This window comes from Hyla sarda, chromosome 1 (genome assembly GCF_029499605.1).
Source record: "Hyla sarda isolate aHylSar1 chromosome 1, aHylSar1.hap1, whole genome shotgun sequence".
NCBI lineage: Eukaryota > Metazoa > Chordata > Amphibia > Anura > Hylidae > Hyla > Hyla sarda.
This window is the reverse complement of record NC_079189.1, coordinates 569,649,114-569,676,340: the sequence shown is the minus strand read 5'-3', so window position 1 is coordinate 569,676,340 and position 27,227 is coordinate 569,649,114. Positions and strand designations below refer to the sequence as shown.

The following is a 27,227-nucleotide window of genomic DNA, read 5'->3' as shown; positions in this document are numbered from 1 at the left end:
AATTCCAAAGTCCAAAATAGTGCATTTTTGGTCACTTTTTATATCATTTAAAAATGAATAAAAAGCGATCAATAAGTCCTATCAATGCAAATGATGATACCGTTAAAAACGTCAGATCACGGCGCAAAAAATGAGCCCTCCTACCGCCCCATACACGGAAAAATAAAAAAGTTATAGGGGTCAGAAGATGACAATTTTAAACGTATTAATTTTCCTGCATGTAGTTATGATTTTTTCCAGAAGTACGACAAAATCAAACCTATATAAGTAGGGTATCATTTTAACCGTATGGACCTACAGAATAAAGATAAGGTGTCATTTTTACCGAAAAATGTACTACGTAGAAATGGAAGCCCCCAAAAGTTACAAAAGTTGTTGCACAATGATTTTTTTTTCCGTTTCACTGTAGATTTTTGGGCAAAATGACTGACGTCATTACAAAGTAGAATTGGTGGCGCAAAAAATAAACCATCATATGGATTTTTAGGTGCAAAATTGAAAGAGTTATGATCTTTTAAAGGCAAGGAGCAAAAAACGAAAATGCAAAAACGGAAAAAACCCCGGTCCTTAAGGGGTTAAGAAGCTGATGGGCAGTGCCTGGTTTCCTCCAGACATGATGCTGCCCGCACCATAATCACTGTAGGGATGGTATTGGGCAGGTGATGGGCAGTACCTGGTTTCCTCCAGTCATGATGCTGCCCCCACCATGATCACTGTAGTGATGGTATTGGGCAGGTGATGGGCAGTGCCTGGTTTCCTCCAGACATGATGCTGCCCCCACCATGATCACTGTAGGGATGGTATTGGGCAGGTGATGGGCAGTGCCTGGTTTCCTCCAGACATGATGCTGCCCCCACCATGCTTCACTGTAGTGATGGTATTGGGCAGGTGATGGGCAGTGCCTGGTTTCCTCCAGACATGATGCTGCCCCCACCATGATCACTGTAGGGATGGTATTGGGCAGGTGATGGGCAGTGCCTGGTTTCCTCCAGACATGATGCTGACCCCACCATGATCACTGTAGGGATGGTATTGGGCAGATGATGGGCAGTGCCTGGTTTCTTCCAGACATGATGCTGCCCCCACCATGATCACTGTAGGGATGGTATTGGGCAGGTGATGGGCAGTGCCTGGTTTCCTCCAGACATGATGCTGCCCCCACCATGATAACTGTAGGGATGGTATTGGGCAGGTGATGGGCAATGCCTGGTTTCCTCCAAACATGATGCTGCCCCCACCATGATCACTGTAGGGATGGTATTGGGCAGGTGATGGGCAGTGCCTGGTTTCCTCCAGACATGATGCTACCCCCACCATGATCACTGTAGGGATGGTATTAGGCAGGTGATGGGCAGTGCCTGGTTTCCTCCAGACACGATGCTGCCCCCACCATCCGTCACTGTAGGGATGGTATTGGGCAGGTGATGGGCAGTGCCTGGTTTCCTCCATACATGATGCTGCCCCCACCATGATCACTGTAGGAAGGGTATTGGGCAGGTGATGGGCAGTACCTGGTTTCCTCCAGACATGATGCTGCCCCCACCATGATCACTGTAGGGATGGTATTGGGCAGGTGATGGGCAGTGCCTGGTTTCCTCCAGACATGATGCTGCCCCCACCATGCTTCACTGTAGGGATGGTATTGGGCAGGTGATGAGCAGTGCCTGGTTTCCTCCAGACATGATGCTGCCCCCACCATGATCACTGTAGGGATGGTATTGGGCAGGTGATGAGCAGTACCTAATTTCCTCCGGACATGATGCTGCCCCCACCATACTTTACTGTAGGGATGGTATTGGGCAGGTGATGGGCAGTGCCTGGTTTCCTCCGGACATGATGTTGCCTGCACCATAATCACTATAGGGATGGTATTGGGCAGGTGATGGGCAGTACCTGGTTTCCTCCAGACCTGGTTTCCTCCGATCACGGCGCCGCGCGCTATTAACCCTTTAGCCGCACGCTCAGAGCTGAGCCGCGCGGCTAAAAGCGAAAGTGAAAGCTGCTGGTTAACTCAGTGGGCTGTTCGGGATAGCCGCGGCGAAATCGCGGCATCTCGAACAGCTTACAGGACAGCGGGAAGGCCCCTACCTGCCTCCTCGCTGTCCGATCGCCGAATGACTGCTCAGTGCCTGAGATCCAGGCATGAGCAGTCGTGCGGCAGAATCATCGATCACTGGTTTCCTATGAGAAACCAGTGATCAATGATAAAGATCAGTGTGTGCAGTGTTATAGGTCCCTATGGGAGCTATAACACTGCAAAAAAAAAAGTGGAAAAAAAAGTGAATGAATATCATTTAACCCCTCCCCTATTAAAAGTTTGAATCACCCCCCTTTTCCCATTAAAAAAAAAACACAGTGTAAATAAAAATAAACATATATGGTATCACCGCGTGCGGAAATGTCCGAATTATAAAAATATATCATTAATTAAACCGCTCGGTCAATGGCGTGCGCGCAAAAAAATTCCAAAGTACAAAATAGTGCATTTTTGGTCACTTTTTATATCATTTAAAAATGAATAAAAAGCGATCAATAAGTCCTATCAATGCAAATGATGGTACCGTTAAAAACGTCAGATCACGGCGCAAAAAATTTGCCCTCCTACCGCCCCATACTTGGAAAAATAAAAAAGTTATAGGGGTCAGAAGATGACAATTTTAAACGTATTAATTTTCCTGCATGTAGTTATGATTTTTTCCAGAAGTACGACAAAATCAAACCTATATAAGTAGGGTATCATTTTAATCGTATGGACCTACTGAATAAAGATAAGGTGTCATTTTTACCGAAAAATGTACTATGTAGAAATGGAAGCCCCCAAAAGTTACAAAAGTTGTCGCACAATGATTTTTTTTTCCGTTTCACTGTAGATTTTTGGGCAAAATGACTGACGTCATTACAAAGTAGAATTGGTGGCGCAAAAAATAAGCCATCATATGGATTTTTAGGTGCAAAATTGAGAGTTATGATTTTTTAAAGGCAAGGAGGAAAAAACGAAAATGCAAAAACGGAAAACCCCCCGGTCCTTAAGGGGTTAAGAAGCTGATGGGCAGTGCCTGGTTTCCTCCAGACATGATGCTGCCCGCACCATAATCACTGTAGGGATGGTATTGGGCAGGTGATGGGCAGTACCTGGTTTCCTCCAGACATGATGCTGCCCCACCATGATCACTGTAGGGATGGTATTGGGCAGGTGATGGGCAGTGCCTGGTTTCCTCCAGATATGACGCTGCCCCCACCATGCTTCACTGTAGGGATGGTATTGGGCAGGTGATGGGCAGTGCCTGGTTTCCTCCAGACATGATGCTGCCCCCACCATGCTTCACTGTAGGGATGGTATTGGGCAGGTGATGGGCCGTGCTTGGTTTCCCCCAGACATGATGCTGCCCCCACCATGATCACTGTAGGAATGGTATTGGGCAGGTGATGAGCAGTGCCTGGTTTTCTCCAGATATGACGCTGCCCCCACCATGATCACTGTAGGGATGGTATTGGGCAGGTGATGAGCAGTGCCTGGTTTCCCCCAGACATGATGCTGCCCCCACCATGATCACTGTAGGGATGGTATTGGGCAGGTGATGAGCAGTGCTTGGTTTCCTCCAGACATGATGCTGCCCCCACCATGATCACTGTAGGGATGGTATTGGGCAGGTGATGAGCAGTGCCTGGTTTTCCCCAGACATGATGCTGCCCCCACCATGATCACTGTAGGGATGGTATTGGGCAGGTGATGAGCAGTGCCTGGTTTCCTCCAGACATGATGCTGCCTCCACCATACTTCACTGTAGGGATGGTATTGGGCAGGTTATGGGCAGTGCCTGGTTTCCTCCAGACATGATGTAGCCCCCACCGTGCTGAACTGTAGGGATGGTATTAAGAATCTGATGGGCAGTGCCTGGTTTCTTCAAGACATGACGCTTAAAATTGAGGCCAAAAAGTTAATTCTTGGATTCATTAGACCAAAGAATCTTGCTTCTCACAGTGTCACAGAGAGTCCTTTAGGTGCTTTTATGCAAACTCCAGGTGAGTTTCATGTGTCTTTACTGAGGAGAGGCTTGTTTTTGGCCACTCTGCCATAAAGCCCAGATTTTGGAAGCTGCAGTGATGGTTGACCTTCTGGAAGTTTCTCCCATCTGCACAATTACTTAGTTTGGTGCTGCGGCCATATCAACTTCTTCTATTTAAGATTTATGGAGGCCACTGTGCTCTTCGAAACTTGGCAACATCTGGAGGTCCAGAGTTTAGAGACCACTGCCATAGCATATAAAGATACTGAAATTGCTGCATTTTAAAGATGATGGACAATGACTGTGACTCTCTGCCTAGTGCAGTTTCCTCTGGGTGACAGGGGTAGATGAGACCGTCCATAGGGTTACACCAGGGGTCTCAAACTCCCGGCCCGGGACGAAAGTTTGTGGCCCGCACCAGGGATGTGTGATTTGTATTACCCGACGCCCGGGACAAGCAGTACTGGGCGCCGGGCAGGTGGTTTCTTCAGGCATTTAGCCCTGCTTGGGGCAAGCAGTACTAAATGCAGGAAGGCTTCACTTATCCCGCCCTCTCCCTCCCCGTCTTCAGTTGGCTGGCCCGAGTCTGATGAGGGACGTCGCGCATGTGACGTCCCTCCGCAGACCCGCACAGGAGTTGTGTGTGTGCATGTGTGGGTGTCTGTCTGTCTGTGTGATTGTGTCTGTGTGTGAGAGAGTCAGGGGGGAGGGGCAATGCTACATAGTGTGGGGAACCTGCTACTACCTAATATGGGGAACCTGCTACTACCTAATGTGGGGAACCTGCTACTACCTAATGTGGGGAACCTGCTACTACCTAATGTGGGGAACCTGCTACTACCTAATGTGGGGAACCTGCTTCTACCTAATGTGGGGAACCTGCTACTACCTAATGTGGGGAACCTGCTTCTACCTAATGAAGGGAACCTGCTTCTACCTAATGTGGGGAACCTGCTTCTACCTAATGTTGGGAACCTGCTTCTACCTAATGTTGGGAACCTGCTTCTACCTAATGTGGGGAACCTGCTTCTACCTAATGTGGGGAACCTGCTTCTACCTAATGTGGGGAACCTGCTTCTTCCTAATGTGGGGAACCTACAACTACCTAATGTGGGGAACCTGCTACTACCTATTGTGGGGAACCTGCTTCTACCTAATGTGGGGAACCTGCTTCTACCTAATGTGGGGAACCTGCTTCTACCTAATGTGGGGAACCTGCTACTACCTAATGTGGGGAACCTGCTTCTACCTAATGAGGGGAACCTGCTTCTACCTAATGTGGAGAACCTGCTTCTACCTAATGTGGGGAACCTGCTACTACCTAATGTGGGGAACCTGCTACTACCTATTGTGGGGAACCTGCTTCTACCTAATGTGGGGAACCTGCTACTACCTAATGTGGGGAAACTGCTGCTACCTAATGTGGGGAACCTGCTGCCTACCTAACGTGAGGAACCTACGGCCTATCTAATGTGGGGAACCTGCTGCCTACCTAATGTGGGGAACCTGCTGCCTACCTAATGTGGGGAACTCACAGAAGTAGTACCCCCATCATCCGTCAGTTCATGCTATTACCACACAGGGGTAGGGGGAATGGGGTGGGGGTTGCTGGTGGATGATGGGGGGGTTGCTGGGGGATGATGAGGGGTGCATGATGGGGGCATTATATGTGAGGAGTGCATGATGGGGTCATTATATGTGAGGGGCGCATGATGGGGGTGTGGTAGGGCCTTGGGGGTGTAGTGTAGTTGGGGTGTTGCTTCAGTATATGAGGGGTTAATTTGACCCCTGTCACTCGTGACGCAAGGGTATGGGTTAATACGCTAAGGTAAATCTTCGGCCTATCGCCACCCTTCCCTGAAACGATAGGTGCGTGCTTAAATGAATGAAGGTCCACAATAGGGATGAACTTGAACTTGTATAAACTTTACTGAGGTACTTGCGGTACTTCCAATTAACAGCAACAGTCTTAGCAATACAGTCTCTATGTAGTATGGCAGTGATTGACAGATGCTGCGGACCATTAGCTTATCCAAAGGACTATTGGAATTAGAATTGATGCAGAGATCCGTCCGGATTTAGGGGTCTGTTTAGGTCCGGTGATCTTGCAGACTTAACAGGGATTGAGATAACTAACAGTTTTGTATAGACGGCCGTTGCCGCAAGGCTTGGGCCTAGTCACTGCTGATGACAGCTGCGCAGATCCTCCTCCATCAGCAGCCCACGAGATAAAATAGATTAATGGCCGCCGCTCCCTTATATGGGCAGGGGCAGGGCCGTTTTGGATTGGTCCGAGTCAGCTGTCACTCACCGTTACAATGCATGGTGGGCGATCACCTGACTTCCTCCAAAGGTCCTTGAACCAGAAACCATAGAGTTTTGGAACGCATCACGTGACCCGCAGGTTTTGCGACACTACAACAATGTAAGTACACTTTATCTATATATTTACACATTGAATTTGAATAACTTTAACTATTGAAGGGGTGAGAAGGGGCTAACTACAGATGAAGACTCCACCGGTACCTAGGGACTCTGACTTTGGGGACCTCACCACAAGGTAACGGATGCAATCCGGTACCGGGACACCACAAACCCTCTTACTTAAAACAAGTCGACCCCGACGCCTGTCCCCTAAGGCAGAGGGACTAGGGCAGGTAGAACAGGATTGCTAACTAGACAGAATCTATATCCTGATAAAACTTTTATACACATTAGGTACTTTTAAACCTACTAGATATTTTTCTAGGCATTTTTTAAACATTTTAGACTAGTAATCCTACTAGACAATCATAAAGGCTTCCTGGACAATTATGAAGCTATCTAGACCTTTAGTTTCTAGCTTCTTAGACATTTTAATCAAGCTTACTATACATTCTAAGCTTACTATACAATTAGGTAGCTATCTGACATTTAGTTGTGAGCTCCTAAGACATTTTGTTTTAGCTCTCTACACATTTTATGAGGCTAACTAGACATTAGCACAGCTCTCTATACATTTAGCGTCAAGCTGACTAAACATTTTTATTATCTCACACATTTTTTTCTTTTTGCCAACAATGAGTTACCTGTTAGTATACGAAAGGTTTACTGGCTAGCTGGAAGCTAGGTCACAGTAAGATTGGCTGCTAGGGTCTATCGGCTACACGCTACTTACCCCTAGAGCACCTCAAAATAACCCACCTAGGTTACCTTTAGAACTACGTGTTTAATTCTGTACTCGCAAGAGCACCTACTGGCCAGGTAGATCATCTCACACATGTAATACAGAGAAGAGAAATATGAGTGTACCTAACAATGGCAGGAATTGGGAAATCAATAGGCTACAATTCCTAAGTGTTTCTTTGAAATGTGAAATATATTTTGTTTTTGTGTATGTACTGAAGTAGACTGAAGTAGTACATTTAAGTGAGTAGTCTAGAGTACTATGTTTGCAAGTACTATCTTGAGGGTAAGTTACCCTATTATTTTTGTTGAGACAGGTGCTAGTGATTGGCGACTAGAAACAATGTCACTGTTACGCCGAGCGCTCCGGGTCCCCGCTCCTCCCCGGAGCGCTCACGGCGTTCTCCTGTTCGCAGCGCCCCGGTCAGACCTGCTGACCGGATGCGCTGCGATAATGTCCCCAGCCGGGATGCGATTCGCGATGCGGGACGCGCCCGCTCGCGGTGCGCATCCCGACCCGCTTACCAGACTCGTTCCCCGTCTGAGCTGTCCCGGCGCACGCGGCCCCGCTCCCTAGGGCGCGCGCCGGGTCTTTGCGATTTAAAGGGCCGGTGCGCCACTGATTGGCGCATGGGTTTTAATTAGTGTCTTCACCTGTGCACTTCCCTATAATACCTCACTTCCCCTGCACTTCCTTGCCGGATCTTGTTGCCATTGTGCCAGTGAAAGCGTTCCTTGTGTGTTCCTAGCCTGTGTTCCAGACCTCTTGCCGTTGCCCCTGACTACGATCCTTGCTGCCTGCCCTGACCTTCTGCTACGTCCGACCCTGCTCTTGTCTAATCCCTTGTACCGCGCCTATCTCAGCAGTCAGAGAGGTTGAGCCGTTGCCGGTGGATATGACCTGGTTGCTACCGCCGCTGCAAGTCCATCCCGCTTTGCGGCGGGCTCTGGTGAAAACCAGTAGCAACTTAGAACCGAACCACCGACACGGTCCACGCCAATCCCTCTCTGACACAGAGGATCCACCTCAAGCCTGCCGAATCCTGACAGTCACTCTCGGAGGAGCCAAGAGAGTCACCCATTGAACAACTTCTAAAACACCTTTTAGCATGTTTATACCTTTGTATGTACATGTGGACAAGTATTATTTAAATTTTTGTTTTTGGTGTACACGAGCATAGAGTGGACAATTTTCTTTGTACAACCTTTACTTACTTTTTATGTACACAGACATGAAGCTATATTTCTTGTGTACAATAACCATATACATTTTTATTATACATCTATTAACACTCCAACAAGGTTTAGGCGCATACACCTGATAAGTGCAACATTTTGGCTAGAGAGTCCTATAAATATAGAGTTTTGTACATAGAACGGACGTGTAAGGATCTGCAGTCCACCTACACTAGGAGTCTATGGAAAACACGGCTTTACCACAATCATCCAGGCACAAAACTTCCGAATCTCCTACTGGCTAGGAGTCTCTTGACTTAATAGTCAGGCACAAAGCTTAGTGGTTACGTTGCTGAACTTTGAACTGGAACAATCTTAGCATAGTCCTGCTAGGCACATGTCTTGAACTTTTCTGTTACTGAAAAACAGAAGTGGTTAACAAGAGAAACAACAGGATATTACTTTAGAGTCTCTTTACAGGATGTTCTTCCTCACTCTTCTTGTGCCTCTCTGGGTTCCCCTATATCTGCCAACATCTGGAGCAGGCGAGGAGTTAATGTAACTCTCCCACACCACATTGGTGAGAGTAGAATGGGCAACAGTAGGATTCAAGGTGACCAGAGACTTCCTAGCCGGAATGTAAGTGGGGCAATAGGGCTTGAGCACCATCTCCAAATTAGGAGTGGGGCAAAATACTTTCGTCGTTATCCTGGAAGCAGGCAAACTCTCCATGTCAGAAGAGGGCCTTGGTACATACGTTGGTACCTGTGCAGGAGGCAAACTCTCATTGCTCTGAGAGGGCCTAGGTACGGTCTTTGGTGCCCGCAATTTAGGCTTACTTTCTTGAACTTGAGCAGGACTTGGCACTTTACTGTATACAGAAGATGATTGATGCTGTAGAGGCTCCTCCTCCTGGAGTACGTTGGTGGAGGCATCAGGAGCAGACCATTTCGGCCTCAGGTTGAAGGGATCCAATTCCCAATCTGTAGACGGAAAGTATTTGAAGGGAAGCTGTGTTGGGGCTGTTGGTCTTGTTACCGCTGCAGCCCATTCTTTACGGAGGCTCTGGACGGGGGTGTACTCCACAATTTCACCCACCACCAAGGAGTAGAACTTCTTATGAAGATATGGCCTCTGCACTGCTCGCCGGTTTACGAGGATGGTTTGCCCTGTGTGGCAATCTAGGAGTGTCCCATAACCTCTGACCTTGTCGAACTTGGCCACAGTTGCTCTTCGTCGTTCTAGAGGCTCCTCCTCTTCTTGGGAATGGTCCCATTTGCGGATGAATAATGCTTCCATTTCTTTAGTATTCTCCTGGTGGCGAATTCTTTCTTCAGGAGGCAAATGCACATGCTTAGGGACGTTCAGTTCTCTGTGTCGGGCCTTTAATCTGTCCATCAGTTCAGCCAGCTCGGCTTCTTGATGGGCCCTTTCCCTTTGTGCGGCTGGAATTGGTGGAAGTGACTTCCCAGGTATAGGCTGTAGAACCGCGTGCATATACTCGATGAGTCCCGGCTCGTCCCCAAAGATCCACTGGGTCAAATCTGGTGAGCACGGTCGTGCACTTGGCAAAGTAGATAGGGGAATGTTAGCTTCAGGGCTGGAGGAGGAAGAATAGGCCGCCTCTGGCGGGGTACTCACTGCAGATTCCTCCGATGGGATCTCGGCCCACGAGCCCCAAGTTCTGTGGTGAGGGGACAGTCTCACCGGCGATGCACCTCCAGGTGTCCCTGCGCTCTCCGCTGGAGGGGTCTCTGGCCAATCGTCGTCATCATCAGGCAGTGGGGGAAGATTGCAGGCCCCGTCTTCGTCTAATGGCAACCGCGGCAGACGGTCAGCAAGTTCTTGGAAAAGTCGGGCTGCGACTGCCACAACTTTCCGCTGTTCCGGCGCCATTTTGCCATCTTCACCACGTTTAATGCTGCTCTCCACCAATATCTGTACTCTCCGGCTCCCTGTGCAGACTGAAGAGGTCACTGTGCGTGGCGTCTTTTATAGTGGGCTTCCCCAAGATGGCGGCCGGCAGGAAGGACGTCATCGGTGCAGCCGCGACTTCCGGTCCCTCCAGAGACGACTCCTGTATCTCCAAGTTCCCTTTCGGCTGTGATACAGCAACTTGGCAGCCACGCCCAGGGGCGGTGCGTGGGCCTTCTTTGCGCGCTTTTCCAGCAGCAGTTTAGCTCCGCCTGTGCTGACCGGACCAGAGAATCACAGCATGAACTCATTGCACAGTTTACACATCTTAGTTGCAGATAAATTTTCGCCTCCCCCCTTACTTTTCTCGTGGCCCCCTTGCATGGCGCACCACGGACCCCGCTCCCGTACACAACAACATGATTCACAGCACATGAATAAAGTTCGTTCCTTGGGGGGGGGGGAGTACACTTTCACTAGTGGCAACAGTAGTAGGCACACACCCGTATCCTGTTCGTGGGACGCCAAAAAAGGTTTGTGGTAGGGCCTTGGGAGTGTAGTGTAGTTGGGATGTTGCGTCGGTATATGAGGGGTTAATTTGACCCCTGTCACTCGTGACGCCAGGGTGAGGGTTAATATGCTTAGTTAAATCTTCGGCCTATCGCCACTCTTCCCAGAAACTATAGGTGCGTACTTAAATGAATGAAGGTCCACAATAGAGATGAACTTAAACAAACTTTACTGAGGTACTTGTGGTACATCCAATTAACAGCAACAGTCTTAGCAATACAGTCTCTATGTAGTACGGCAGTGATTGACAGATGCTGCGGACCATTAGCTTATCCAAAGGACTATTGGAATTAGGATTGATGCAGAGATCCATCCGGATTCAGGAGTCTGTTTAGGTCCGGTGATCTTGCAGACTTAACAGGGATTGAGGTAACTCACAGCTTTGTATAGATGGCTGTTGCTGCAAGGCTTGGGCCTAGTCACTGCTGACGACAGCTGCGCAGATCCTCCTCCATCAGCAGCCCACGAGGAAAAAGAGATTAATGGCCGCCGCTCCCTTATATGGGCAGGGCCGTTTTGGATTGGTCCAAGTCAGCTGTCACTCACCGTTACAATGCATGGTGGGTGATCACCTGACTTCCTCCAAAGGTCCTTGAACCAGAAACCATAGAGTTTTGGAACGCATCACGTGACCCGCAGTTCCTGCGACACAACAACAAGGTAAGTACACTTTATCTACATATTTACACATTGAATTTGAATAACTTTAACTATTGAAGGGGTGACAAGGGGCTAACTACAGATGAGGACCCCACCGGTACCTAGGGACTCTGACTTTGGGGACCTCACCACAATGTAACGGATGCAATCCAGTACCGGGACACCACAGGGGCATTATATGTGAGGGGCACATGATGGGGGCATTATATGTGAGGGGCCCATGATGGGGTCATTATATGTGAAGGGCTCATGATGGAGGCATTATATGTGAGGGGCACATGATGGGGTCATTATATGTGAGGAGCGCATAATGGGGGCATTATATGTAAGGGACGCATGCGGCCCAGCCTCACCCAGCTGCTACCTCCAGTGGCCCCCGGATAATTTGAGTTGGAGACCCTTGGGTTACAACATCAGTTTGCCCATATACTCTCATAGTAAATCACCCTGCCTCCTGACACAGCAGAGGCTGGATGATCCGAGCAGGGGGTGAGTGATCAGTGCGGCCGGAATTACCAACTCCTCCGGATCTGAAACATTATCTGTGCACAGCTGAAGAGCCAGAGTATTACATGACTTGTCACTAATATTTATGTCAAGGTCTCAAGTGTGAATGAATGGACGATGATGAACACATTAGTAGTCACAATTCACTATAATGTGTAATGCTCTGCAGTCTAGAATGGAGTCCATCCCAGAGAATAGTGGACTATCTATGATGATCACTGATACATTGAAACAAAGTGAAGGGACCCATTCATAAAAAGCAAGCAGTGATCTTAAAATGGTGAGAAACTGAACCATCCAGCATACTGGAAAGTTCTGGAACTTTTCTTTACACAAAGAATAAGCATTATCTCTTGATCTACCTCTACTTGCTGTCAGTAAATGGAAACACACATTGCTTATATCCTAAAGCTGAAATCACACACAGACGCTGACTATTCTGCTGGTTGATTCACTGTATATATATATAATATTACGTATCCCGTACTGATCCTGAGTTACATCCTGTATTATACTCCAGAGCTGTACTCACTATTCTGCCGGTGAGGTCACGGTGTACATACATTACATTACTTATCCTGTACTGATCATGAGTTATATCCTGTATAATACTCCAGAGCTGTACTCACTATTCTGCGGGTGAGGTCACTGTGTACATACATTACATTACTTATCCTATACTGATCCTGAGTTATATCCTGTATTATACTCTAGAGCTGCACTCACTCTTCTGCTGGTGAGGTCACTGTGTACATACATTACATTACTTATCCTGTACTGATCCTGGGTTATATCCTGTGTTATACTCCAGATCGGTACTCACTCTTCTGCTGGTGGAAAAGCCTTCAGCTGTCCTGGCATGCTGGGATATTAGTTTTGTGAGGGCTATAGAGCCATATGTTGGAGGTCAATGCTGTATAGAACTTACCTTACTAATACTTTGCTGCGTCTGTGCTGACAGGACATCAGGTAACCTCTTTAGTCAGTGCAGAATGTTTGTACTATGTACCTTTTTAAAAGTAATATTCTTCTAATGAAAACGTTTGTAGCTTTGAGGGGTAATTGTATGACCATAAAGGGTTCACATGCTATAATGCCCCCACAGGCCTGGACACTGGTGGTTGGCATTGACCTCTACACCTGTCATGCTATGACGATGGGAAATACGGATCAGTGTAAACAGGAAATAATTAACATTGCTGGGGTTTGCTGGGATAATAATATCCGTTATATTAACGTCTCATGACTATAAGTATCCTGGGTCAGTCCTGTCTGCTGGGGAGGTGTGTGACATGTGATCTCCAGACACTGCGCTCTATGGGAAGAAGATAACACACCAGAAAGTCAGCTAACAAAACAGGAGGGATCTCAAAGAGGTCTCACTACATACCGGCCCATGCACACTGCAGAAATTCCGCTCTGAATTACTCTGAGCGGAATTCAGCATGGTCTCAATTGGATTCTGCTACATGTTCACGTACAGTATGCTTTCCCATTAACATAAATGGGAAAGGTGTCTAGGCATGCTCAATGACCTTTTAGGAGGTCATTCTACAGGGAGGGGAGGCTAATCTGTGAGCACCAGCTGGTGTCTGCAACTCTGTTATCTATATACTGGTGTAACCTTTTACTGTAATCCTGTGTTGAAAAGAAGATGACTGCTGGGAAGTGATCTGTAGAGAATGGGAAGTCTCAGCTTAGTTTTAGGCCTAGTGGCCACAATGTAACTGCAAAATTTCAGAATTGTTTTAAAATATACCGTATTTTTCACCATATAAGATGCTCCAACACATAAGACGCACCCAATTTTAAAGGATGAAAATCTACATAATAAAGATTCTGAACCAAATACAATGTACAGCCGTTGGCTGCCCGGGCATGCCAGAAGTTGTAGTTTTGCAACATCTGGAGGTCTGCAGGTTGAAGACCACTGGTATAGGAGGTAATACTCACGTGTCCCCGCCGCTCCGGACCGTCACCGCTGCCCTGGATGTCGCCCTCCATCACTGTTGCTGCATCCCCGGGGTGTCCCCGTCGCTCCGGAATGTCTCTGCTGCCCGGTATCCTCGCTCTCCATCCCCACCATCACCTTGCTACGCACACTGCTCCTATTGGATGACGGGACGGCGTGCGCAACGACGTGATGATGACGAAGGAGAGCGCCGGCCATGCAGGGAATCAGGCACAGAGCAGACACCGAGGAGGCAGGTAAGGTCCCTCCCGTTGTCCTGTAAGCTGTTCGGGACGCCGCGATTTCACCGCGGTGGTCCCGAACAGCCCGACTGAGCAGCCGGGTTAGTGTCACTTTTGCTTCAGGGTTAATGAAGGGTTAATACAGGGCATCACCGCGATCGGTGATGTCCTGTATTAGCCGCGGGTCCGGGCCGTTGATGGTCGCAGGGACCGCTGCGATAGGACAGGGTTTTAATGTGTATTTGCCTTATAAGACGCACCAACTTTTCCCCAAAGTGCGTCTTATATGGCGAAAAATACGGTAAATAGCACAATGGAAAATTATGTAACCACCTGGGATTACTGTTGTGTTATTACCCTGCAATTACATGAAGTGTCCAGTAGATGGCAGCCTGCACAAGCAAATGAACTGAGCAGTGGCTTGGGCTTGGGAAAGAGGGGTCTGGTCATGTGCTCCTGGCCATGTTGGCATTGCAGTTTAGCAGAGAGAGAGAGAGAGAGGACTCAAGAGGAAACAGCCTGTCAGGATCTGGTCCTCAAGAGTGCTGTAGCAGCTGAGAGGAATCTGAAAGTTAAAAAAAGATCCAGAGCTGGTTTCAGGAAAGCCCAGCAGTGAAGAGGAACTTAAAGCTGGACTGTGAGACTCTGTGCAGGCTCTTGACCTCTTAATCCTCTTGCTGTGTGAGGCAGAAGTGTATCACAGAGCCTCAGTGCACAAAGCCCTGCTTGTCCTGAGTGCATAAAGCCCTGCTTGTCCTGAGTGCACAGAGCCCTGCTTGTCCTGAGTGCACAGAGCCCTGCTTGTCCTGAGTGCACAGAGCCCTGCTTGTCCTCAGTGCACAGAGCCCTGCTTGTCCTCAGTGTACAGAGCCCTCCTTGTCCTCAGTGCACAGAGCCCTCCTTGTCCTCAGTGCACAGAGCCCTGCTTGTCCTCAGTGCACAGAGCCCTGCTTGTCTACAGTGTACAGAGCCCTGCTTGTCCTCAGTGTACAGAGCCCTGCTTGTCCTCAGTGTACAGAGCCCTGCTTGTCCTCAGTGTACAGAGCCCTGCTTGTCCTCAGTGTACAGAGCCCTGCTTGTCCTCAGTGTACAGAGCCCTGCTTGTCCTCAGTGTACAGAACGCTGCTTGTCCTCAGTGTACAGAGCCCTGCTTGTCCTCAGTGCACAGAGCCCCACTTGTCCTCAGTGTACAGATCCCTGCTTGTCCTCAGTGTCCAGAGCCTTGCTTGTCCTCAGTGTACAGAGCCCTCCTTGTCCTCAGTTCACAGAGCCCTGCTTGTCCTCAGTGTACAGAGCCCTGCTTCTCCTGAGTGCACAGAACCATGCTTGTCCTCAGTGTCCAGAGCCCTGCTTTTCTTCAGTGTACAGAGCCCTGCTTGACCTCAGTGTACAGAGCCCTGCTTGTCCTCAGTGTACAGAGCCCTGCTTGTCCTCAGTGTACAGAGCCCTGCTTGTCCTCAGTGTGCAGAGCCCTGATTGTCCTCAGTGCACAAAGCCCAGCTTGTCCTCAGTGCACAGAGCCCTGCTTGTCCTCAGTGTACAGAGAACTGCTTGTCCTCAGTGTACAGAGCCCTGCTTGTCCTCAGTGTACAGAGCGCTGCTTGTCCTCAGTGTACAGAGCCCTGCTTGTCCTCAGTGTATAGAGCCCTGCTTGTCCTCAGTGTACAGAACCCTGCTTGTCCTCAGTGTACAGAGCCCTGCTTTTCCTCAGTGTACAGAGCCCTGCTTGTCCTCAGTGTACAGAGCCCTGCTTGTCCTCACTGCACAGAGCCCTGCTTGTCCTCAGTGTACAGAGCCCTGCTTGTCCTCAGTGTACAGAGCCCTGCTTGTCCTCAGTGTACAGAGCCCTGCTTGTCCTCAGTGTACAGAGCCCTGCTTGTCCCTCCAACACTTCCTGTAGCTGCAGTTACCAGGCAGCATTTTTTCACCAAAAAAATATACACATTTTTTAACCAATGTATAATGCAAAAATACTGTACATGCAATGTTATTATCTAGATTATATAAAATGTTTTTGCAAATGACAGATTCACTTTTTAACCCTTTAAGTACACAGCTCATTTTGGCCTTGGTTGTTTCTTGCATGACCAATTGTACCATAAAATTATTTTAAAAAGAAAACTGCAATTTTTGTGGGGTTTCATCTTTAAACAATGTCGTTTGTGGTAAAACTGACATGTTTTCTCTATTCTGTAGATCAATGGGGGAGATTCATTGAAACTCGTGTAGAGGAAAGTGGAGCAGTTGCCCAATAGAAACCAATCAGATCGCTTCTTCAATTTTTGAAAAGGCCTCTGAAAAATTATTATTACACTTTTCCTCTGCAAAGGTCTTTATAAATCTCCCCAGTGTGATTATAATGATATCCATGTTATACACTTTTCTATTATTGTACTACTTTAAAAAAATTAAAAAGCCAGACAAAATAACCCTATTTATTTTTCCGTATACAGGCTGTGTAAAAATTTGCCTTAATTATTTTTCCGTATACGTGCTGTGTAAAAATTGCCCTATTTAGTTTTCCGTATAAGGCCTATATGAGGGCTAACTTTTTTTACAACGTGGTCTAGAGCCCTGCATTGGGATCGGAATTCCGCGGGACCCACAAGACCCAATGAAAAATATGCAGGCACGGGCAGGAATGAGGCTGCTGCGGACGGGAGTGTGCGGTCAGGTGAAATGCCAGCTGGTTCTGCAAATCCCACACACTCCCTCACCGCATACCCAGCCTCTGCAAAATTTGGTGCCGCCTCTTCCCCCTCTGACCTCCTCTTCCTCATCCCACCTCCTCTTCTCCCTTTCTCTGATCCCCTTGCTGTTTCTTCCCTGCCCTGTGTCCCCCGGTGGGCTCCCGCAGGCTCGGGATCTCGGCGGGTCCGATGTCCTCTGTGCTGCACTGACATTTCCCCTGCTTAGAACTCTAACCATCAGCTGGCAGTAAGTGTTCAGTTTCCCTGCAGTGCCACCACAGGGTAAATGAAGCATTACACGGTGTTAATTCAAATTAATGGAAAGGATAAGTCCTCTAAAGGACAGCATAGGTCCTCCAGATAGACAGAAGGATGCTCTATCGAAAAGATTCCTACTCTTTAATGTGATACACAGTATATTGTTTCTTCTGTATTCACCCTGTGCAAACCTGATAAATTATTTTCTCTTCTCTCCTTCAGGTATTTTGAGTTTTATGAAGGTCCTTTGGATTTCAACTCAACGAAATGTTTGGAGCTGAGGCAGGACATCAACGACGTGAAGGTTCTCTCTATGTGAGTATGGAAGGTTACTGCAGAGATCACAGCTAGTCCTTGCAATATTAGAAGTCACCTACCTTCCCTTCCTTGGAGCATGGTGACACAATGCTAGACCTTTCACCCCAGAGGGGGCAGACTGTGTAACCCTGGCTAGACCACCAAGTTCAGGATATTTTAGCCCCATCCCAGGAATGCCCCCATAATTCCAAGAATATTCCCTAATAACTCTGGTGCTAGAGCCTCATAAATTTGCCATCTCCATAGATGGCAATGCCTTTCCCGGTGGATTTCGCAGAAAGAATTGGCATGTTCATTCTTTCTGCAGAGGAATTTGACTTTCTGTGACAGATGTTTCCGCTGCCAAAATTCTGCCTTGTGCAAGGGCAACAGAATTCCATTGAAAAAAATGGGAGGAAAATCTGAAAGCTGATTATATTGCTACCCAGTAAAGTAAATGGGTTCCACTTGCGGAATTCTGCAGTTGAAAATCCGTGAGCAGGATTGTAGCTGCAGAAAACTCACTGCAGATGCACCTTGTGTGGCCGTGACCCTAAAGGGGTAACCGGCAAAGTTTTTTTTTTTTCTTTAGATGCCCAGGCACTCCCCCGCTCCCTCCGGTAACACTGCTCCCAGTTTTAGGTGCTCTTCTATTCCAGGTGTACTCCTCTTCTTGGTTCTGAGGCCCTACATGCTGCTCAGCCAATCACTGGTTGAGGTGGGACACCACTGCAGCAAGTGAATGTAAGGGATATCTGTAAGGAGGTATGATGCAGGGTGACCCTGATTGCCTAATGGGAGGCCCCCTAGCTAGGCCATATATAGTGTTGGGGGGGGGGGGGTATGAGTTATTCAGGTAGTGTCTAGCTAAGTCTAGTCCAAGTGTGTGTGGAGTGCACAGCTCAGTGGGAGCTGCAGTGTTGAGAGGAGTCAGCAGGAGTGTTGGGTGATTCAATTGAAGCCTAAAGAAAATCTTCAAGCAAGCGACTGCGCCATTCTTCAACCCAGAAGGAGTCACACAGTTGATGGGCAACACAGTGCTAGTCCGGGACAGATACAGTAGAAAGCCTCTGGCAGATGGATCCCGAGGGCTAGTTCATACCCTGGCAAGGTAGCTTTAATTGGAAACTATCAGAACCTTGTCAGCGTGGGAGGCCTCAAAACTTAGTCTAAAGTCTGCAACAAGTAAAGTCAAGTTGGTGTAAAACACTACAAGTCCCAGCAGGTCTACAGGGCTCCCAATGGTTAATCTGCCTCTCCTCTACTCTAATCGGCGCTGTGAGGATTGTAACAACTACTTCTGCCTCAGTAAAGACAGTTATCCGTAACCTGGCATATGTGTATTTATTATCCAGTGCCTGGCCCAGGAAAAGCTGTCAGATCCTCGGACCGTGTAGGTTAATGGTGCCCTGGCGTCACGTAGTGATACATCCAACCACCACAAGTCACGTACCACCCTCTGTCTAACTCCCTGTTGCTGCCACAAGAGCATCAACGATGAGAAGCTATCCGGGCATGCTGGGAGTTGTAGTGCTGGGGGTGTTTTCAGATTACAGCAGTGTTTCTCAAACAGGTTAGGAAACACTGCACTAACAGCAAGAAGAGGCCTTAAAAACTTTACTATGAATTGGCAAATATTAGTGAGGATGCATTGTACATAAATACAGTCGCACTGCCTAATGTGATGCATTAGGGTCTGTATATAGGACACTGAGCACACATTACAGCAAGAATGCTATAAAACCATTGATTTTACCTGTAGGATCTGGGTTTGGCAGTGAATCTCTGGCCACTTATCCCTCATAGGATTTGCTGCTGACTCATCTTCTGCTCCTTTAGGAAGTTAAAGCATCTATAATTAAAGAATATCGCCTCCTATTTTTAAATTTCCTATAGTCATATAGTTCTTAACCTTAACCGCTTCAAGACCTCGCCTATTATGTGCAATAAGGAGCATGCATTTGTGTTTTTTTTTTACATTCCTAGAACCATGATATCCACCTTATTAGGTATACCTTACTAGTCCCGGGTTAGACCCCCTAATTCTTAGTGGCATACTTCCTACAAGGTGCTGGAAACATTCCTCAGAGCATTCACTCTATATCACACAGCTCCTCTATATAGACATGATGACATCACACAGTTCCTCCATATGGACATGATGACATCACACAGCTCCTCTATATAGACATGATGACATCACACAGTTCCTCCATATGGACATGATGACATCACACAGTTCTTCCGTATGGACATGATGACATCACACAGTTCCTCCATATGGACATGATGACATCACAGAGTTCCTCCATATGGACATGATGACATCACACAGTTCTTCTATATGGACATGATGACATCACACAGTTCCTCCATATGGACATGATGACATGACACAGTTCCTTTATATGGACATGATGACATCACACAGTTCCTCCATATGGACATGATGACATCACACAGTTCCTCCATATGGACATGATGACATCACACAGTTCCTTCATATGGACATGATGACATCACACAGTTCCTCCATATGGACATGATGACATCACACAGTTCCTCCATATGGACATGACGACATCACACAGTTCCTCCATATGGACATGATGACACCACACAGTTCCTTTATTTGGACATGATGACATCACACAGTTCCTCCATATGGACATGATGACATCACACAGTTCCTCCATATGGACATGATGACATCACACAGTTCCTTCATATGGACATGATGACATCACACAGTTCCTCCATATGGACATGATGACATCACACAGTTCCTCCATATGGACATGACGACATCACACAGTTCCTCCATATGGACATGATGACACCACACAGTTCCTTTATTTGGACATGATGACATCACACAGTTCCTCCATATGGACATGATGACATCACACAGTTCCTCCATATGGACATGATGACATCACACAATTCCTCCATATGGACATGATGACATCACATAGTTCCTCCATATGGACATGATGACATCACACAGTTCCTCCATATGGACATGATGACATCACACAGCTTCTCCATATGGACATGATGACATCACACAGTTCCTCCATATGGACATGATGACATCACACAGCTTCTCCATATGGACATCATGACATCACACAGTTCCTCCATATAGATATGATGACATTATACAGTTCCTCCATAATGACATGATGACATCACTTAGTTCCTTTATATGGACATGATGACATTGCGCAGTTGCTGTAGATTTGTCGTATCCATGATGAGAATCTTCCATTCCACCATATCCCAGCGGTGATCTATTGGATGAGATCTGGTGACTGTGGAGGCCATTGGAGTCATGTGACCTCATTGTCGTGTATGAGATGATGTCATGTGACATGGGGCATTATCCTACTGGAAGTATCATCAGAAGATGGGTCCACTGTGGCCATAAAGGGATGGACATGGTCAGTAACAATACTCAGGTAGGCTGTGATGTTTATACCATGATCAATTGATGCTAAGGGGCCAAACTGTGCCAAGAAAATGTCCCCCACATAATTACACCACCAGCCGGGACCGCTGATACAAGGCAGGATGGATCCATGCTTTATGTTTACACCATTTATGACCCTGCCATCTGAATGTCACCACTGGAATCGAGACTCATCAGATCAGACAACATTCTCCCAGTCTTCCATTGTCCAGTTTTGGTGACCTGTGTGAATTGTAGCCTTAGTTTCCTGTTCTTAGTTGACAGGAGTGGCACCCTATGTGGTCTTCTGCTGCTGTAGCCCATCTGCTTAAGATTTGTAAATTACTTCTATTAAAAAATCTTAATCCTTCCTCTACTTATTAGCTGCTGAATACTACAGAGGAAATTATTTTCTTTTTGGAATTCTCTCTGATGACATCACGAGCACAGTTCTCTCTGCTGACGTCATTATAATAATAATGACTCTTTATTTATTCTTGTCCTTAGTGGGATTGTGATCCCAATGCCCCAGCACTGCAAGACAGCAGTGCTAACCACTGAGCCACCATGCTGCCCTTAGCATACATCTGCTATGCATGGTTGCTAAAATGGACAGAGATGTCAGCAGAGAGCACTGTGGTCGTGATGTCATCAGTGTTCCAAAAAGAAAGGAATTTCCTCTGTAGCATTCAGCAGCTAATAAGTACTGGAAGGAGTAAGATTTTTTAATAGAAGTAATTTACAAATATGTTTAACTTTCTGGCACCAGTTGATTTAAAAGAAAAAAGGTTTTTACCAGAGTACCCCTTTAAGTGTTGTGCGCTCAGTAATGTATTCTGCCTACCTTGGTTGTAACCAGTGGTTACTGTTGCCTATATGTTAACAGTCTTTTCCTCTGACATCAACGAGGTATTTTTCATCCACACAGCTGGCGCTCACTGGATGTTTCCTCTTTTTCGGAACCTTCTCTGTAAACCCTGGGGATGGTTATATGTGAGAATCCCAGGAGATCAGCAGTTTCTGAAATACTCAGACCAGTCCATCTGGTACCAACAACCATGTCACATTCACAGTCACTTAAATGCCCTTTCTTCCCCATTCTGATGCCCTGTTTGAACTTTAGCAAGTTGTCTTGACCACATTTACATGCCTAAATGAGTTGCTGCCATGTGATTGGCTGATAAGTTATTTGTTACTTTTTCAAAGTGTATTTTTTTTTTTTTTTTGCTGTACCTAATAGCATTTGTATACAGCAAAATTAAACATAACAAAAACAGTAAAAATGGAGGCAAGAAACGTAGTGTGAACTTCCATTTTGCAGTGGTCCCATTTTTAGGCTGTGTTCACATGTTGTGGCCACTTAGGAATACCACAACTAAGAACTGCTTGCATATGAAAAGACAAAAGTTGCAGTTAAAATGGTGCGATTTGTGTAATTACGGCAAAACATGTCATTTTTACAGCGATTTGAGCATGCTAAAAGTTGTAGTTTTGCAACAGCTGGAGGCGCCCTGGTTGGGAAACACTGCCATAAGTTGTTGATGAATAGGGGAAGAGAAAAACTACAACTCTGCTGTTTCTTTTCTTTCTTTTAGGCATTTTTTTTTTTACATCTTTCATTGTACGGGTATGTTCACACGGCGGAATTTCTGTGGGGAATTCTGTGGAAGAATTCCCGCGGAAATTCCGCAGTAATTTACTGTCTAATGATTTCAATGGGATTTCGCAGTGCCAGACAGCAGAATTTTATTTTCATTTTAAAATTTCACTTTCCGCATTTCAGTCTTCTATTTTGCGGAATTCTGCTGCAGAATCCCAGTCAGACAGAAATTCCGCTGCACTTCCGTTTTGAACGGAATTTCTGCAGAATCGTGGAAATTCTGTCATGTGAACACTGGTATAGTGATTTTACAGCAGTATCTGTATCTGTGTCTTCTAGTATCATATAACTTTATCGGATTATTCATATTAATATTATGTTGTCATTTTCTTTTTTTTTTTCCCAGGGTAAAAGAAACAGAATTATTTGATCGTTGGAAAAGTCTTCAGATCTGCAAATGGGAGATAAATACAACAGAAGCCAATAATTTCAAGTAAGTCGCCCCATGGGGAAAGTAGGCGAGTGAGCTGGGAATTCAGTTCTCAAACTTTCCTCAAAGCTGGGAAGAAAAACTTGCCATAATATACACTCACTAGGGGAGATTTATCAAAACCTGTGCAGAGGAAGAGTGGTGCAGTTGCCCATAGCAACCAATCAGATCGCTTCTTTCATTTTCCACAGGCCTCTTTAGAGGCCTGTGGAAAATGAAAGAAGCGATCTGATTGGTTGCTATGGGCAACTGCACCACTCTTCCTCTGCACAGGTTTTGATAAATCTCCCCCACTGACCCCAAAAAATAACACACCAAGAAGGAGTTACATTATGGGGGAACACTGTACAATAGAAAGGAGGCTGTAGATCCCCGCAGGCGCCTCTAGGCTGGATACAAGATGAGATACTGTTGAGATACACAGAGGCTGTAGTACTCTGTTGGGCTATTCTAGCCTGGACACAAGATTAGATATTTTTTAGGATACATGGAGGCTCTCGTATCCTGTTTGGTGCCTCTAGCCTGGATACAAAATTAAATACAGTAGGTGATACATGGAGCCCGCATTTGCCCGGTGGGCCGGGCCACCCACAGGGCTGGCTGGTCCAGGACTCATTTAACTATAAACGCACTTCAATGTCACGCCTATAGTTTAACTCGGTTCACGGCTGATTGACAGAACGAAGAGCCATTGGCTCCTCGCCCTGTCAATCACTTTTGGCCGCCCGTTATGCAGGCAGCCACAAGAGTCTGAATGTTCTTGCTCTGTTGCATAAGTCATAATGCGCCGGAGCACAGACCAGAGGAGATGACAAGAAAAGGGGCCACACTACGTGTGAGCAGGTGGGTATGTTTTTTTTTTTTTTATCTTGACTACCTAAAGGGGGGTACTATTACTACCTAAATGAGGCTACTATTACTACCTAAAGGGAGCAACTATTACTACCTAAAGGGGGGTACTATGCAGGGCTCAAGTCCTGCAGGAACGTGTGGGAACTGAGTTCCTGCACTTTTCCCACAGTAGGAACACCGTTCTCATTAGCAGGAGTCCTGCAGGACCAGCTCTTGAGCGGAAATGTTGGGTGAGTTCCCACACTTTTTTTCCCCCAGGACTTGACCCCTGGAACTATTACTACCTAAAGGGGGCTACTTTTACTATCTAAAGGGGGCTACTATGAATACCTAAAGGGGGCTACTATTACTACCTAAAGGGGGCTAATTTTCCTATCTAAAGGGGGCTACTATGAATACCTAAAGGGGGCTACTATTACTACCTAAAGGGGGCTAATTTTCCTATCTAAAGGGGGCTACTATGAATACCTAAAGGGGGCTATTATTACTACCTAAAGGGGACTACTATAAATACCTAAAGGGGCTACTATCACTACCTAAAGGGTGCTACTATGAATACCTAAAGGGGACTACTATTACTACCTAAAGGGGGCTAATTTTCCTATCTAAAGGGGGCTACTATGAATACCTAAAGGGGGCTACTATTACTACCTAAAGGGGGCTAATTTTCCTATTTAAAGGGGGCTACTATGAATACCTAAAGGGGGCTATTATTACTACCTAAAGGGGGCTACTATGAATACCTAAAGAGGCTACTATCACTACCTAAAGTGGGCTACTACTGCCTAAAGGGGGCTGCTATTACCATCTAAAAGGGGGCTACTACTACCTAAAGGGGGCTGCTGCTATGCTGCTATAGGTAGGTCCCCCTGATCTTATGTCACCCCTGTCTCTTGGCTATAATAGGATAATCCACCTTTTGAGCCTTGTGTCCTTCCATGGTGACCCCTATGTGTTTTACCCCATAGATCTCAGTTGAGCAGGTGCTGCAATGCCCCTTCCTTCCTGTTCACCACCCAGAAGAACACGCCGCTCGGAACAAAGCTCAGATATGAAGTGGATACCAGTGGTATATTTCAGATCAGCCCTGAGATCTTCAAGATATTCCCCAAGGTATCATCGCTACTAGATTTTCTAGATTTTTTTTTGGTGCAAATGGGAGAAGGGCAAAGTTGACTCCTTTTTGGCTTTGACCACACTCAGTGGTGAGCACTTGCAAAACTACAACTCCCAGCATGCCCGGACAGCCAGAGGCTGTCCGGGCATGCTGGGAGTTGTAGTTTGGCAACAGCTGCAGTCACCCTGGTTATATATTTCCTATACATTATTATAGGTGGTTTTTATATTTCCTCCAGGAAATGCCTTATTATCGATCACAGTTCAAGAAGTGCGCCGTGGTCGGGAATGGAGGAATACTGAAAAACAGCAAATGCGGAAAAGAAATAGACAACACTGACTTTGTCTTCAGGTATTATCTACTGATTTAATATCCTAATTCACACCATGCATTTTGGTCACTGTGCAGTCAGGTACAATATGGCGCAGAAGCCAGAGACTGAGGCTCTGTTCACACATCATTTTTAAACCATAATTTTACGGCTCAAAATACAGCTTTTTTTTTTTTTTTTTTACAGAAATGAATGATACATTTTTCTGCTCTTTTTTCATTTATATCTGTTTACTATTTTTGCAGATGTTTTTTTTTTGTTTGCCCATATTATATGCTCTCTGCTGACACCTCTGTCCATTTTAAGAACTGTCCCCATAGAAAACATATGCTGCTCTGGACAGTTCCTAAAATGGACAGAGATGTCAGCAGAGAGCACTGTGGTCATGATGTCAGCAGAGAGCTCTGTGTTCCAAAAAGAAAATAATTCTCCTGTATGTATTCAGCAGCTAATAAGTACTGGAAGGATTAAGATTTTTTAATAGAAGTAATTTACAAATCTGTTTACATTTCTGGCACCAGTTGATTAAAAAAAATAATAAGTTTTCCAGCGGAGTACCCCTTTAAACTATAAATGGTGTAAAAAAAAAAAAAATAGAAAGAAAAAGACCAAAACCAAATAAAGGGCTAAAAAAAAATCCTTATAGGAAAAAACTTTATATAGCTCATACAAAAAAAAAAAAAAAAAAAAAGCTGTGGCAAATATGGACCAAGAAGCCTTAAAATGAATGTCTACTTTTAGCCTCTGTTCACACTACGATATCTCCAGCTGTAAAAAGTTACATCCGAAGATTCCGAGCCAGTGCATGCATTCCTGTCCCCATAGACGGCAATGTATTCCAGGCAGATTCCGCTGAATAAATGAGCAAGATCATTCTTTCAGTGGTGGAATTTTTCTGTGGCGGAAAGTCTGCTGCTGAAATTCCAGCAATGAGATTCGGCGGCCCCGGAATTTCCGTGTCGAATTTCAAAGTGGAATTTCTCGGAAATTCCATAGTGCGAACATAGCCTTAGACTTCAGCACATTGCATTGCTTATCATGTGTAACCTCTATAATCCTGCAGGGAGTTGCTTTCACTGCTCTGCATAGCACATCATGGCCTTTACTTGATGCTTCAACTAAAAACCTGTTTTAGGGATGTTCATAGATGCATATCCCGCTGGAAGGTTTCCAGAGCGTAAATTCTGCAAGAGGAATTGGGCTTAGAATTGTGCTCAGAAATTCTGCTCGGAAATTCTGGTGCAGTAGGCTCCCATGTTCATTCTTTTGGCAGAATCCGCTCAGAAATGCATTGGCGTCTATGGAGATGGTGCATGTCCGAGGCAGTCCTAACACGGACTGAGTCAATCGGTGTCTGTAGCAGACATAATATTTCCTGATGGAGATTCTGTAGTGTAAATGGACCCTTATAGTCAGGGGCGTACCTAGAGCATTTGGCACCCGGGGCGGACCCTTTGTTTGGCACCCCCACACACACGCACCCCCCCTTAATTACACCCCCTCCCCCCAGGGGCGGACTGACAACACTCGGGGCCCCCGGACCAAAAAAAAGGCAAGGGCCCCTGCTAGGCTCTGCAGCTCGTCAATCTTCTGCCACGCTCCTATTCCACCCAAATCCCACACACAATAAACTAAAATGTATATATGTAAGAAACACTTTAACGTAGGTAAATTTCCATGACCAATAATACTGGTATACAAGGAGTAAATATATACCACCACACAAGAACTGGATAATACCGCCATATTGTACTGAATAAAACCACTATACACAGGCCAGTATACTATACATGATCTTTATACAATATAAGTGATTATATACAGGACCATATGGTGGATGATAACAGCTGTACACAGGATGCGTATACCACATAAGTTATTACTGTTACATTTTGTGGCTCACAATTACGTCTTTTCTGATCAGCGGCGTCCTCTTTCCTTTTCTTCTC

General features: G+C 46.2%; 1 protein-coding gene across 3 annotated transcripts in view; it reads left to right on the top strand.

Annotated features, from left to right (window-relative positions):
• The window catches only part of ST8SIA5 (ST8 alpha-N-acetyl-neuraminide alpha-2,8-sialyltransferase 5), a 146,892-nt gene that overhangs the window by 105,738 nt on the left and 13,927 nt on the right, over positions 1-27,227 (top strand). For all 3 annotated transcript variants that reach the window (XM_056543304.1, XM_056543287.1, XM_056543296.1), the window contains 4 exons: positions 17,363-17,455; positions 22,895-22,981; positions 24,799-24,943; positions 25,186-25,298. In XM_056543304.1, the coding sequence (XP_056399279.1) occupies positions 17,363-17,455; positions 22,895-22,981; positions 24,799-24,943; positions 25,186-25,298 (438 nt within the window). The remainder of the gene's footprint in view (positions 1-17,362; positions 17,456-22,894; positions 22,982-24,798; positions 24,944-25,185; positions 25,299-27,227) is intronic.